This window comes from Dunckerocampus dactyliophorus, chromosome 15 (genome assembly GCF_027744805.1).
Source record: "Dunckerocampus dactyliophorus isolate RoL2022-P2 chromosome 15, RoL_Ddac_1.1, whole genome shotgun sequence".
Taxonomy (NCBI): domain Eukaryota; kingdom Metazoa; phylum Chordata; class Actinopteri; order Syngnathiformes; family Syngnathidae; genus Dunckerocampus; species Dunckerocampus dactyliophorus.
The window spans coordinates 1,252,868-1,268,231 of NC_072833.1; the positions used below are offsets into that span (position 1 = coordinate 1,252,868).

Consider the following 15,364-nt stretch of genomic DNA (forward strand, 5'->3'; position numbering starts at 1 on the left):
GTGAGTCTCTCCTTCCCCACAACAAGCGGCATTACAGTATTGACCAGTGCACACCAGGAAATAAACGGTGTCATTTCTTACAGGCATTGGCTGGACAGCTATGTAGTGGGGCTTGTTTAACCTTTGCCTTGTGGGAAAGCAGGAAGGAGAGACGATGCTGAGAGATGTGTGTGTGTGTTCTGAGCTGCTGTCTGGTGGCCGCGTTCAAGAAATAAAGTTGGCAGAAGCAACAGGAGAAGTTTCCTTCTTTGCTTCGGAGCTGAATAACACTGACAAGTTAACAGACTAGTAGCGAACGGAAAAGAAGACGGCTTTGTTTGTGTGGAATACAGAAGATGAGGTCTTTGATGGATTTGTGGATGAGGATTGATGAAAAATAACATGAGTACATTCTAAAATACTTCAATTAAGTACAACCCAACTCAGTTTTGCTCCCGCTGCCGCATGCATGCTAGCGTATGTTTTTTTTTATTGTAGCGTCGCTGGGAGCACGTCCTGTTCCCAGCCTAATTTGCGGTAATGTTTTGGTGCAAATGCTCTTAAAGTTACATGTTTGACCAGGAAATAGCAAGCTCAAAAGAAGACGGCTTTTTTATGTGGAACAACTGACAGTTTGTGTGGATCTTGTGAATGATTGTGACTGAGCTAGGACTCAGTAATTAAAGTCTACACACGACGCCTTCATTGATTGAAAAACTAAACTTTTTCGTGCATGAAGCTTCTACTTGAGTTGGTAATTTGGCCGCTATATGCGGTCAGATATTGACCAAGGGAGACAAAATGGGTGGCCGCTGGCCGCGTTGGACAGGTGACTGCTATACACAGGGTCTAAAACATGTAAATTTGCTGTGGGGGATTTTTCAGTGGCTGCTATAGGCAGGTGGCCGCTAAGACAGGTTTGACTGTACTTAGAATTGTAAAACGTTACGAAAACAGTCACTCTACCTTTGATTTAAGAAATGACGAGGGTGTGTGGGAAATACTGATTCAGAACCCAAACAAAATCACCAGAGTCCTGGAATTGTGTGCTCATGCATTAGAGCGATGTAACGTGTCCTATTTATTATGTACCGTGTGCCCCGAAGCCACCCTTTGGACACCCCCGCTGAAACATGTGACGAGCTTGGCACGCACCTCCGCTAAAGGTTTGTTGTGGTCCTTCTCAGACAGGAAGTCGATGTCTCTGGAGGTGACGATGCCCACCAGCTTGCTGCCCATCTTGCCCGTCTCGGTGACCGGGATTCCCGAGAAGCCGTGTCGCACTTTGGCCGCCAGCACGTCGCCGACCGTTTGGCGCGGACTCATCACCACCGGGTCTGTGATGAAACCTTGCTCGAACCTCTGAAAAGCAGACAGGAAACCGAAACATGAGAGACTTCATAGAAGAAAAAGGAATGATGGCGGCTTACCTTGACCTTGCGGACCTCATTGGCTTGGAATTCAGGCGTGCAGTTGTGGTGGATGAAGCCGATGCCTCCCATTAGCTAGAACACGTTAGGTTCCTCACAAGGATGCGCTAACAATCATCATCATCATCTTGACTAATTAGTGTCTTACCGCCATTGCGATGGCCATGGCCGACTCTGTGACGGTGTCCATGGGTGAGGAGATGAGGGGGGTCTTCAACGTGATCTTCCTGGTCAGTGCTGACGTTAGGTCCTGACCATCCAAAATAAACACATTAGTAAATCATAGTTACTTCAAATTCATTCACCTCAAAAATAAATCATTTAAAAATAACAACTACCAATTCTAAATAATGATTATAATGATTTATTATTATAATGATTTATTCTAAATAATAAATCTATGGATAGCCAGGGGTGCTCCGATCGATCAACCGATTTACACGAAAAAGCACGGTATCGGCACATGTCGATACTTGCTTTATATTTGCCGATCAGCTCCGCCCCCACTGCAGCATCCAGCCTATAGCGACCGTTTCCCAAGTTGTGCACCCTGCAAAACACGCCACGAAAAATGTCTCGCCGGGGTGGCGCCTTAAAAAGCTTTAGATGGGTGCAGCATTTGAGTTATCGAGGCTTGCGATGTGATCATTGGTCAGGGGGCGGCTAATGTAGAGACTGTGAATGTCTCTTGGGATGAATGAAGTGTGTATGCTGCGCTGGCCACCAGGTGTCAGTAACGTTACTGTCATGTTGGCTTCAAGGAGGCTCTTTACACAAGAAAGCAATATTGGTGTATTTTGTTATGTAATATACAGTACATGTTGCACACGACAACCTGTCTGATTTATTACGATTACGTTATAAGTTGTTGTTTTGTCATGCCGTAGTATTAGTAGTTAGTGCGTGTCTGCTTATCTGTTGGTGGTGTAGCGCTGATCTGTTATCTTTGTCTGACACCATGGCCGTGCTTTGTGCTCCTTGTAGTTACCCCCCACCCCCCTCATTCCTCACTGCACGTTGCGTCCTGACCACCGCCTGCCCCAATAAAGAGCAACTTCCCAGCAAGTGGCTGCAGCGCCTCCAAACGTCTCTTGGCCGACGTGAGATCGCCACATTTATTCATGCCAACGAGTCAGTCAAAAATGAAAGAAGCTTGGCCACTTGGATGTTGGGCGAGGACATGCTTAGACGTCGTCTATGCTGCATAGTTCAAGAAAAAGTCACATCTCAGCTTTGTCATACATAATATAATACAATAACCTACCTATTATTTTCATTAACTTCAACTTTCCTCTTAAATAACCATTGTAAATGTTCTTTTTGTAATATTCTGAATTATTCCCAGAATAGTTTGACTGTATTCCCATTTGGTCTGCTTCTCATACTATAACTTTAAGAATTATTTCTTGAATATTTCAACTCCATGCTAACATGACCTGATTTTTCCTCATAATAATAGAAGTTTATTCTTGTAAAATTGACACTTTTTCTTCTTAATATTTTTACTTCATTCTTGTAAAATTACAGATATTTTTTTTACATTTCTGCTGTTTTTTTTTTTTTACATAATCCAACTTTCTTGCAAATTCTCTTTTATTCCCATAACATTTTGACTTTATTCTTGTTGTCAAAAAATGGCAACTTTGTTATTTTATTATATATATTATGACTTAACAAAAAATGTCTTTATTTCATCTTTAGGCTACTAAAATGGTAATATTTTTCCTCATATTGCATTATTCTCGTAAAATTGTAACTTTTTACAACTTTTTTCTTTTAATATTTTGACTTTATTCTTGTAGAATTGCTGCTGATTGTTTCCTTTGTTGTCATAGCAGGTAACACAGCAGGTGGCCCGTCCCCCTCTATGCTCTGGTTCTGCTGATAGTAGTGATGTGGTGGCAGTCATGTCATCATATTTCATTAGGACTAATCAACAAGTACAGTTGGTCAAATCCTAATGTGTTCCAGTCCCTTTTACCTGCAGGTGTGCACAAACTACACTTACAGTACGTCTCCACAAAGAAAGCAGATTTAAAATAAGTTACCTGTCTTGAGAAGTAGAAAGTAATCGGTATCAGTTTGAAAAACAAAGATATGGTGCATCTCTACTTCTAATACATGAAGTGTACTTGAGGAGGCAATAACAAGTTGAGCCATGGTCCCGCTTCCCAAAAGCGGCGGGGCCCGTGTGAAAAGAACATTCTCCACATGTGGGAAGCGGTGCCAATGGATTCTTTGCTTTTGATTTCTTATCAGGGACAGACGTGACTCGCTGGTGTTCTCACACGAGTTCACGCTTGGGCGGGGCGAAGAAATAAATCACCTGCCAGCACCTCCAAGTCCTTTGAGACAGCATGGAGCTGCGAGATGCCAGCTAGAAGATGAGAATGTGTGAACTCCGTGACACGTAACCACGTGCACAGCAGGCCCACACCATGAAGTCGTCCATTGAAAGCCAAATGTGGAATTGTTTTTATTCCCGATGCTTGAATGGAGGCGCTATGCAGTCAGACCAGGACTGTGTCTAGCTCCGCCCCTCCCAGTGACGTGGTGGTGCCCTTTCCAACTTCTAACAATGGAAACTATTTCGACTGTGACGGGGTAAGAGAACAAGCTTACGAACGTCAATTAACGAGATGAATCAAGTGGAAGAAGAGGGGATTTGCTCCATGGGATTATCAGCAACCAGCTGGCAGGTGTAAAGACGAGCGTGAGGGAGTAGCAGAAATAGCTCAGACTTATTTTTTTGGGGGGGCGGGACACGCTCTCCAAGGAATAGGGAAGACTCACCACTTCGTCGGAGGTGAAGTCGATGAAGCCAGGTAAAATCAGGAAGTCGCTGAAAGACACAAGAGGGATAAAACCATCAGAGACGTCCGAAGCAGAACAAGCAGAACCACCGCCAACCCGCTGCTTTTTATTCCATGGATATTACATATTCAAGGCTAAATGTCCTCAGAAAGATTCTATTCATTTTCCTATTGCTCTTTATTTTGTGGCACAGACTGTCTGGCCCGACATGGACGGTGTCCCCCCAAGGGAGGAGTCTTGTCTGCCTCCAAACACCCCCGAGCATTCGCATGGATTCCTGCCAAAACATCAGCTGGCGTTTAACCGCCGCAGCAAAAACAAGAGCAGCGTTTGGGAACGAGGTGGCAACTCTTGCCCTGACGCCTGACAAGCACTTCGGGGAATTCGCCCTCCAGTATCGTTTTTTGCTGCGCCGTGCGACCATGAGAGCAACACATAGTTGGTGTGGAGATGACGCAACAGCGGCAGGGCGGGGCGGGAAGACGAGTTCTTGTGATGCGAACATTGAGAAAAAAAAACAGTCACCACAATAAAACACATTAGAACACTTGGGAGAATAAGAAGACGTAGCAGGAGGGAGCAGGTGTTGCCAACTTAGCGACGAGCAGCAAGGGCTCCCCCAGCAAGATGAGCCCACCGCTTCACAAACGACGGAGAGCTTTGTAAAAATAAAACAGCCAGGCTTTGCTACACGTCTTAAAATAAAGCTCTATCCATCCGTCCGGTACAGAAGCTGCACGTTGGATCATTTCCTTTCTCTTCTTCGCCAATAGGCTAACCTAGCATGATGTAGCTGCTGAAATGTGACTTAACGTTAGCCTTGCTGCTAACATCCGTAGCCCCCGTCCCACTCCTTGACGTCACTACGTTGTATGCGATATACGGCATCTAGTGCAGAGCGACAGCGTGCTTTAATCCCTCGTTTATGGCAGTTAATTGCTTCCAGACCCCAAGGGACGGTGATCAGTTAATTTCCGCAACAGTAGGATTCTTTATTTATGTATGCAATATTTTCATACTTGAGAAACCTGCTTCCGAGTTTCTAAATAAAAGTTTTAAACATGATTAGAGCCCTCTGGACATGAAGTAACACCACTATAGTCCCCTTTACCCAATATAGTAGACATAAAAGACAAGACATAAATAAGACTAGTACTCGTGGGCGCTACTGTAAATGTGTTCTGGTGTTGCGGACAGGAAGTGACGTTGGGGGTTCAGCATTGAGATTTAGCTTGGCATGGGTTACGTGCGCAACAGTAGCCCAGTCGGGGATTACTGTGCCTGCTGGGAGGTCACTCAAACCTGCAATAAAAGCCTGCTGTTCCGGCATTCAAGTCTGGTGCTTGTGTGTCTCACCCACCATTACAGTAACACTACTGACACCTAGTGGCCAGTGTAGACAAAAAAAAAGGTATGTTTTACTAATAATATATATTATTACACATATTCATATACATATTCAACCATGAAACAGCGTGATTTGTTTTCAGTTTGGTTTGATTTATTTCCAACATGGATACAATGTTATATTAAAACAATTCACTGTTCAACATGTCCAATAAGGAGCAGGAAGGAGCACTAGCTAAGAGCAGTTAGCACATAGAAAACCTATTTACAACCTTCTAAATATGTTTTACCAATAGAGCCCTCCAGACATGAAATAACACCCCTATAGTCACCTTTACACTCCTACCACCCAATATAGTAGACATGATAAAAGTAAATAAGACCTGTGCTTGTGTTTCGGTGCTAGGGGAGCTGAGTGGGTGGGAAGAGGGCGCGGGTTCGGAGTTGAGTTTGAGCTTGGCAACAGTAGCCCGTGTTAGGGATCATTTTCAAACCTGCAATAAAAGCCTGTTGCTCTGGCAACCACGTCTGGTGCTTGTGTGTCCCACCCAACATTACAGTAACATTACTGACACCTAGTGGCCAGTGTAGAACACTACACATCACTACAATGCCTTTGGATGCATCTTCAGAATGTCTTACCGCGTTTAACCATTTTTATCCTTGAAAATGCTTAATTTAAGCAAAAAATAGGTAACATTTGTTTAGATATGCTTTTTTTTATATGAATCATAGGTGGTCTTCAACCACAAAACAGAATGCTGTATTAATTCATGTATTTCTGAAAACCATAATAGCGACAAGGCATGAAATTCGCAGTGCAAGGAGCGGATCAAGAACACAACAGTGCGTCTTGGAGACACACACCGTCTGGGACCGGCTTGGCATTCAAGCCACAAAAGCACAAAAAAACCCCACAACGACATGGCAGCTTGAAATGTTGGCAGCTCTATAATGTGGGCTCATGCATGTTTACTGTTCCAGAATGAGCTCCACCGCTATCATGGCTGCGATTGAGGAATTCAGGTCCCAACCTGACGAAGGCGCCCAGTGGCTTGCAAGATGAGGTAACCCGGTATTTAATCAGACTTCATCACATCTTGTTTTCACTCATAAAGTCTTATTTTATTATGACCGGGGGGGGCCTACTTTCTTATTTCTTGCCGCTAAAGCGTGGCCTCCAATGGCGAGAATGTGACACCCACTCGCTATGTGCTTTTTGGAGTTCCTTCCACCTCCTGCTCGTCACATGATGTCAACTGGGGCGGTCATGTGGGGGACGTTGGAGGAAAGCGTGATGCCCGCCATTAAGCACTAATTAGCCCACAAAAGCTTTGAGTGTATTTGCAGAGTTCAATGATAACTTAGTCATGCGTTCCTCGTTGGACACCAGGACGCTAACGGAAGCGGGTAGGTCATGCACGTGCACGCTGACAATTAGTGGGAGTTAATCAGGCACTCATGTTCATCTCGTGACGGGGCTGCTTTCAAATGGCTTTGGTGGACCACAGGTAACGTTTGCGAGGACAATCATCACAGTTATCTCAAAGATGACTTGTTCTACTCACTTGTACGTCAACCCATCTCCTTTAGAGCAAAGCTCTTCAGCCGTTTGACCGTCGGAGACAACACACGCTTGTCGGTCACATCTGCTGGTTCAGAACGTGTTGGCCGTTACAAAGCACTACTTTACACCTAATGCACCTCAGGGGGAGCCACCTTCCAAGGCGCTCGGTGGCTCCAGCGAAGCGTGCGGGAGGACGTCTTACTTGTATGTCAGGCCATCTCCGATGGAGAAGAGCTGCTGGGCCGAGAGTCCGTCCTCGGGGACGTATCCTGTACCGCCGCTGATTAGGTAATCTGCCATGCTGGGACAAAAACACAAGGGGAGATGTTGACGTGCCTTCAGTAACCAATAGTCCATTCTTTCGAAGCTTGTTTCTTGGATGAATCCAATAATCGCTAATACGAACCAAACACCAACACTTAGTGGGACTTTTTTTTTTTATTGGCCCGTGGCACATTCTAAAAAGTCATAAATTGCTAAAAAATATTACATCGACACCCTTTTCCCCCCCATGCTCCAGCGTTACAAATACAAAACCCGAACTTCATTGGGAAGTATGCAGACAGCGTCACCTCCCTCCCAATGTACAGGTGACGATATGGGTGTTATGTCATGTCTAGAGGGCTCTAATAATGTTAAAACCCATATTTAGAAGATTGTAAACAGGGTTAGGAGGAATCCTACTTCACGAAAATTCAGTTATCACGGTCAGGTCTGGAAACAACCGCAATAAACGAGGGATTATTGTACTGTATGCATTTTTAGCGGTTCTTGGAGACACAAGATGTGGACAAACAACTCATAAGCATTAAAGGGGTCTGACTAAGATCACTTAAAACTGAATACCCGCCTAAATTCCCTAAACTACTTCATGCAGGCTTCTGATTGGTTAAAAAGCCATTTTAAATACCTTTGCCCTTCTCCCATCGCATTTACAAGCAGAGGTTTAGCCATGTTCTCAGAGGATGGTCACCATAGCAACATTAGCCAGCCAATCAGGTGCCGGGATGCTGCCCTTCTGGCTCAACAATAAAAACAATCCCCACCACTGTACCCCTTAGAGACTCTTTTAGGCAGCCGTACAAACACTTGACTAGCAACAAAAACACTGCGTGGAAATGAAGCGGCGCCCCCAGAAGCCTCCACAAGACGTCATCCATTTAAAGGCGCAGGCGTTTTTCAGAGGTTCAAAGACGGGAAAAAATAGCAACCAATCAAGACGGGAGTGTTGGAAACATCACTGCCAACACGACATAGCTGGGCTAGCCGAGTCTTCGCAAGATATAGAAGACGTATTAAACAGCGCGACGGCCATTAATTGCAGCACTTGTATTAACTGTGCTGCCGACATACATCGGCCGCTAGCTAACCACATCCTCTTTTACACAGGATCATTTATGGCACACTTTAAACATCGCTGACATTTTCACGCCGATTGACAGGTGAGATTGGTTTGATGTGAATACAACATTTAGGCTTAGTTGCTGCTAAATCGCTTGAATTGGGAGGGAGGCGACTCTGTTTCTGCATACTTCCCAATGGAGTTCGGGTTTTGTATTTGTAACGCTGGAGCATGGGGGGGGAAAGGGTGTTGATGTAATATTTTTTTAGCAGTTTATGACTTTTCATAAATTGCTTTTTTTCTCTCCTACTAGCATAAATGTCATTATGAGAAACCTCCACGCCTGATGCAAGAGTGACGCAACTCACCAAGAAAGTCAACAAACTTTGGGCTAATAATTGACAGCGTTTAGCCTAAATAGCGGTATTTAGTAGCCGTAACGACACTGAAATCACAGCTTGGACGCCATAGAATTATTTTTACACATGCATTGACTCACATTCCACACGCTGCATTGCAATATTAATCGGTTGCTGTTGACCAAAGTGCACACGCAGCAAGGCAACTTCTCTCCACCGCCGTTCATGCACAAAAACATGTGGTGCCCCAGCTAGCCATTAGCATTAGCATCCTGCCACAATGACATGTTGAGGCGTGCTGTCTTTTTAGCGTGTGGTGCTTTTTCACATGCAAAAAAATAAGTAATTATCTCCATGACAAGGTCCAGAGTTGACCCAAGAACGCAGAGCAAGTACCCGGCTGGCATCGGGGTGGAAAGGCGGCGATGTGGAGGCGTAGTGAGGACGCGAAAGCTAAAGCTAATGTCGGCAAGAGTTGCCTTTACCTGGAAACAAGATCCGACACGTCGCCAATGGCTCCAAAATGAGTAAAAAAAAAAAAAAAAAAAAAAAAGAAGCAAGGTAATCGTGGAGTGTGTATGCCACGGTGCGTGTTGGCGTTATGTACCACCGCCGCGGCGTCACATCCCCTAACCGCGGGGAGGCGTGTTCAATTCCCCGCGTCAAGCTCGCTCGCGCTGTCTGGTGCTGCCGCCGCCGTGACGTCACAGGTACACGCATGCGCAGACGGGCTTTGGTGTTTTAAGGCTGTTGCTATGTAGACAGACTGGCTGGTCATGTGACCTCGGGTGCCTCTCGGTAAGAATGATGGGTGTCATTGCATTGCGATGATTAGTTTGTTTTTGTGTGAGGCCCCACAGGAAGGCACATGTTGGCTAGGAGGAAAAAGTGTAACGATAACCATAGAGACAGAAATAGTCCTACACAGCTAACTTTGTCACGGTGATTCCAAAGCAGCGTGATCACATGAGGAAGCCCACTTTGACCCCTCCCGTGTAGCTAGAAGACATTTCAACGTGGTTTCCGCTTAACGAGTCGTTGATTTCTCTGCGCTCACGTGGTGACCGCACCATGACGTGGATGCCTGAGGATTCACGTGGCTCCTCCTTGGAAAGCGCATCTTAAACGCAGCACGGGTCTTTTCTACAACATCTCGCCTTGTGATCTTATAAAGTGGTGGCGCTCACCAAATATGGGTCACTGGTCATGTGGGTCGGTGGTTCCCTTTTGTGCCGACGCTATTCCGAGCCGTGTCCGTCCTCTCAGCTGCCTGGGATAGCCCCGCGGCGATGGTGACCCGAAGAGCCCTATCTTTAGCACTGAGGGTTCGTCTTGTTGTTGTAGCTAGCCTAGCATGTGACACGGCAATAAGCTGAGGAAAAGTGCGACGATAACCGTAGAACTAGAAATGGACCTTACTGTGACACAGAAAAGCATCTGGCTACAACGTAAACACACGTATTCATCCTACCAACACCCATAAAGCGCCACTAGGTGGCAGCATCGCTCTCCATTACGTGTCTTTAAAGGCTATTTTTGCCTTATTTGAGTTTTACTGTGCACGGTTTGGCTTATATCAGCATGGCATGGCTGTCATTGCGCTGAGGCGCCATTGTTTTTTTATTATTTAGATTTTAAATTACGACTCAATTCAAATGTGCATGTTTTGTGTCCACCAACAATGGCAAATGGCAAAAAGTGTGATGATAACCACAGAGCCAGAAACAAATCTTACGGGATAAGCGACTTTCCGCAAAGTAGGATCCCTTATTTAGAAATGGAATATTTTCGTAGTTTGAGCAGAGAACACAACTTTCTAAATATGGTTTTTAACATTATTAGAGTCCCCAAGATGTGAAATAACACCCCTATAGTCACCTTTACGCTCCTGTTACCCAGTGTAGTAAACACAATAAGATCAAATAAGCCATTTAAGACAGAAATAAGACTTGTGCTGGAGTGTGTCGCTAGAAATGTGCTCCCTCGGGGAGCTGAGTGGCAGGCGGACAGGAAGCGATGTCGGGTTTTAGCTTGGCGTGAGTTACTGCAGCAACAGGAGCAACAGTGGGAAGGATTACTGTGCCTGTTGAGAAATAATTCAAACTGCAATAAAAGCCTGTTGTTGTGGCGATCAAGTGTGGTGCTTGTGTGTCACCAACATTACAGTAACACTACTGACCCCTAGAGGCCCTTTGAAGACGTCTTCTGAAGGCCTTGTATGTGTATTTTACTTCATTTATGTGCATTCTACTTCAATTATGTGTATTTTACTTCAGTTATGTGCATTCTACTTCATTTATGTGCATTTTACTTCAATTATGTGTATTTTACTTCATTTGTGTATTTTACTTCAATTATTTGTATTTTACTTCCATTTATGTGTACTTTACTTCATTTATGTGTATTTTACATCGTTTGTGTATTTTACTTCATTTATGTGCATTTTACTTCATTTATGTGTATTTTACTTAATTTATGTTTTTTACTTCGATTATGTGTATTTTACTTCCATTTATATGTACTTTACTTCATTTATGTGTATTTTACGTCGTTTGTGTATTTTACTTCTTTATGTGTATTTTACTTCGTTTATGTGTATTTTACTTCATTTATGTGTATTTTACAGTACTTTGTTTATGTGTATTTTACTTCATTTATTTGCATTTTACTTTGTTTATGTGTATTTTACTTCATTTGTGTGTGTTTTACTTCGTTTATGTGTATTTTACTTCATTTGTGTGCAATTTACTTCGTTTATGTGTATTTTACTTCCATTTATATGTACTTTACTTCATTTATGTGCATTTTACTTCGTTTATGTGTATTTTACTTCATTTATGTGTATTTTACAGTACTTTGTTTATGTGTATTTTACTTCATTTATTTGCATTTTACTTTATGTGCATTTTACTTCGTTTATGTGTATTTTACTTCATTTATGTGTATTTTACAGTACTTCGTTTATGTGTATTTTACTTCATTTATGTGTATTTTACAGTACTTTGTTTATGTGTATTTTACTTCATTTGTGTGCGTTTTACTTCGTTTATGTGTATTTTACTTCATTTGTGTGCGTTTTACTTCATTTATGTGTATTTTACTTCATTTGTGTGCAATTTACTTCGTTTATGTGTATTTTACTTCATTTACGTGTATTTTAGGTCATTTGGCCATTTGCATGCTTGAAAATGAAAAAAATGTAGGTAAAAATGCTTGGAATGAGCTTGCGTGCGTATTTTCCGAGTAACGTGAGGCCGTATTCAACCACAAAACAGCTCAGTTTATTCACTCATCTATTTTTGAAAAACGGCGATCGAGCGAGGCTGGAAAATTCATACCGCAAAGTGTCGAAGGAGGACTTCCTGCTTCTACCGATGCCTGGGAAACGCCAGCTAGCCGAGGGGGGGTGGATGTCACCGCACGGGGGTACGTTATCATTTTTAAAATGTCGATTTTGAATGATATTTCAGTGATTTTAGCTCTGTGAGTGTGAGTGTGTGTTTCCCCCACCCCCACCCCATCAGGGTACCAGCAAGGACAACCAGAGAAGGTGTGATGATAACCATAGCGCCAGAAACTGAAAAGCATCCTGCTGCAACGTAAAGACATTTACGACGCGCTACGCCCCACCCGTGCTGCGGCGGCATCCATGACGCTGAGTCTCGGACTCACCTCTCGGGGCCAAGGCCGGCCTGGATGCGAGTGGCGCTGTACCGCTGGGCCGCCGTTTCGTGGCCGTGCCCGTGCAGGATCTGCCGCACCAAGCGTTCGCCCTCCCTGGGTGAGACACTTCTTGGCGGCTCGGTGTGCCCGACAAGCCTCCTGTGGTCCACTTGCAGGTTCTGGGCTGTTTGGGCTCCAAAGTCCTCCATGGCTGCTTGAAGGTCTGCCGTGTCTGACTCACTCAGGTGAAAGTGGACGCTGCATTCAGGGCCCTCCTCGGGCCGCGGCCTTGGGCTTCAAAAACAAAAACTCTCTCAGATGCGCTTATCAGGCGGCGTAGATGTTCCCACGCAGAGACAGACGGAGCAGGACGCACCTGCCTTCAAAAAGACAACGGCCACCCCCCAGGCGTGTCGGCGCGGGGCGTCGCCAAGGAGATCCTCCCGCTGAGAGGGTGTCGCCGTGGAAATGTTAAACCGGCAGCGAGAGCGTCACCGCCGTTTGTAGTCTTCAGAGAGAGAGCGTCGCAGCAGGAAGCAGCGTCGTTGGGTGGAAGTCGGGACAAAGCGGGACAAAGCGGGCGCCGCAGCCTGGAGCGTTTCAATGGACGCCGTCTTGCTAATCCCGCCGAAGAGGATTTCGGGTGAAGATGAGCAACACCGACGTGTCACATTATTGTTTTTAGCGTGGGGGCCGTGACCCCACGGTGACCCCACTTCACTCAAGCGTTAAATAAATCAGATGCGCTTCTCGCGACTCCTTTCCGTTTTCAAAGTGCTTGAATGTAACTTTGGGAGGCATCCTGCAACCCCCCCATGAAAGCTCACCTGCAGGTGGCTTGACTGTTTCTGACAGTTAAGATGGAAAATCCTCTTGAGCGCCCCCGTCCCGGCGTTCCCCGCTCGGCACTTCAGCACATGCTAACGGACCCGCCCCGCCGCGGTGTCACATGCAGGGTGAATGGGGGACGAGCGGCCTTCAATGAGCGGGCCGTAATGGCTGTCATGTGCGCGCGGGGGAAAGTCACGAGGTCGCAAACGCCAGCAAAAAGTGCTTTTTTATTTTCTGAAAGTAACGGAAGTGAACGAGGCTCCATCAGCGAGCACCACCTGAAAAAGGACAAGTCTTGGCAAAAATGTGGACTGAATGTGATTTGGAATAAAAATCACGGATTCGATTTTGATAGCTTCCCAAACACCCAAAGCACCTCAGAATGAAGCGAAGCCATCACTCACTCAAACACTGGGGTGGTAAACTACATCTGTATCCACAGCTGCCCTGGGCCAATTCACGGCAAACATTCATCGGCATTCATACACCAGCGTGGGCGGCATGAGCTGATATTTGCATCTTTATGAAAATCCCATAACAACGTCATCATTCAAGATAAAGGCTGCCTTTACAAAGATAAGCTAAGCTAGCATACGCAGCAACCACAATCATAAACTTGTATTTTGGATTTACCGCCAAAGTTTGGACTACCAGAAGCAGTGTTGATTCAATCTTTTTTTAAAATTCTTCCTAATAGTTTTATATTGTTTAAAAATGTCAATTGAATGTATTAAATTATTAGTAATTAAGTTACTTTACTAGATCAGGTACGGGAGTTAGTTTCCTTGTCCCAGGCATCGTGTGCCTCTCCCTGCGGACCTTGCTGCACTGCCCTCTAGCGGCGAGTACATGTTATTGCACCGAACGTGGGCAGGGCGTCCCAATGTCTTTCCAGGAGGTGAAATATGAAAGAATGCAACCTCGACACTTTGTTCTAAATAAGTGATAAATAAGTGCTGAATGGAATTGGATGACATTTTCAGGAATTGTCAGAAATAGGATATGGAAGAAGTGATGACATTTTGGGGGTGATCCGGATCACCGTCTGGATCCGGGATTTTTTTACACGATTCATTAACATTGCGAGACAGGACCATTTTTGGCAGGCGTGCATATAACGCCACAAAAAAACTTGTTGGGACATTTAGCCTTCCCGGTACATTGCGCTATCATGCTGGATGTTAACATGTAATCATTGATGGCACGTTAGTGTTAGCATGCTAACATTAGCATGTTAGCATTGTTTGCATGCTAACATCACCATAGTTGCATTTTACCCATTTTCATAGTTAGACACTATTATGCTAGATGCTAACTTTAGCATGTTAGCATTGCTAGCATGCTAAACATGAGCATGCTAGCATTTTTTCCGATTTTCATGAATAAGCAGACACATAGTGCTATCATGCTAGGTGTTAGCATGCTAACATAATTATACTAACATTTTTTACATTTTCAGAGGTAGCACCTATACAAACAGTGCTATTATGCTAGGTGTTAGCATGCTAACATTAGTATGTTGACATTGTCAGCATTCTTTCATGGTATGTTTTCATGGTTAAGGAATCTAAATATGTAGATGAAATAAATATAGGACTAATATTTATGGTGTAGCCTTCCCAGTACATTGCGCGATCATGCTAGATGTTAGCATGTTATCATTGGTAGCATGTTAATGTTAGCATACTAGCAGTTTTTGCTATCTTTATGTGTAGACACATATAAACACATACCACCATCATGCTAGGTGTTAGCATGCTAACATAATTATACTAACATTTTTTCCATTTTTCAGAGGTAGGCACTTATACAAACACTTAGCCCTGTTATGCTAGGTGTTAGCATGCTAACGTTAGCATATTAACATTGCTGGCATGCTAACATGAGCATACTAGCATTTTTTGCAATTTCATGAAGATGAACTTAAGCAGACACTTAGCGCTATCATGCTAGGTGTTAGCATGCTAACATAATTATAGTAACATTTTTTGTATTTTCAGAGATAGTCACTTATACAAACAGGCGACAGTGC

At 44.3% G+C, this 15,364-nt stretch overlaps 1 protein-coding gene across 12 annotated transcripts in view; it reads right to left on the reverse strand.

Annotated features, from left to right (window-relative positions):
- impdh1b (IMP (inosine 5'-monophosphate) dehydrogenase 1b) overlaps positions 1-15,364 on the reverse strand; it is a 30,553-nt gene that overhangs the window by 8,493 nt on the left and 6,696 nt on the right. For 2 of the 12 annotated variants that reach the window (XM_054800893.1, XM_054800895.1), the window contains exons 3-8: positions 7,340-7,438; positions 7,139-7,222; positions 4,203-4,251; positions 1,558-1,659; positions 1,410-1,484; positions 1,135-1,341 (exon numbers count right to left, since the gene is read on the reverse strand). In XM_054800893.1, coding sequence (XP_054656868.1) covers positions 1,135-1,341; positions 1,410-1,484; positions 1,558-1,659; positions 4,203-4,251; positions 7,139-7,222; positions 7,340-7,438 — 616 coding nt within the window. Of the gene's footprint in view, positions 1-1,134; positions 1,342-1,409; positions 1,485-1,557; positions 1,660-4,202; positions 4,252-7,138; positions 7,223-7,339; positions 7,439-8,047; positions 8,276-8,978; positions 9,074-9,323; positions 9,517-12,510; positions 13,795-15,364 lie in introns of those variants that run through there. The other 10 variants (XM_054800896.1, XM_054800894.1, XM_054800891.1 and 7 more) reach the window with 9 other exon arrangements.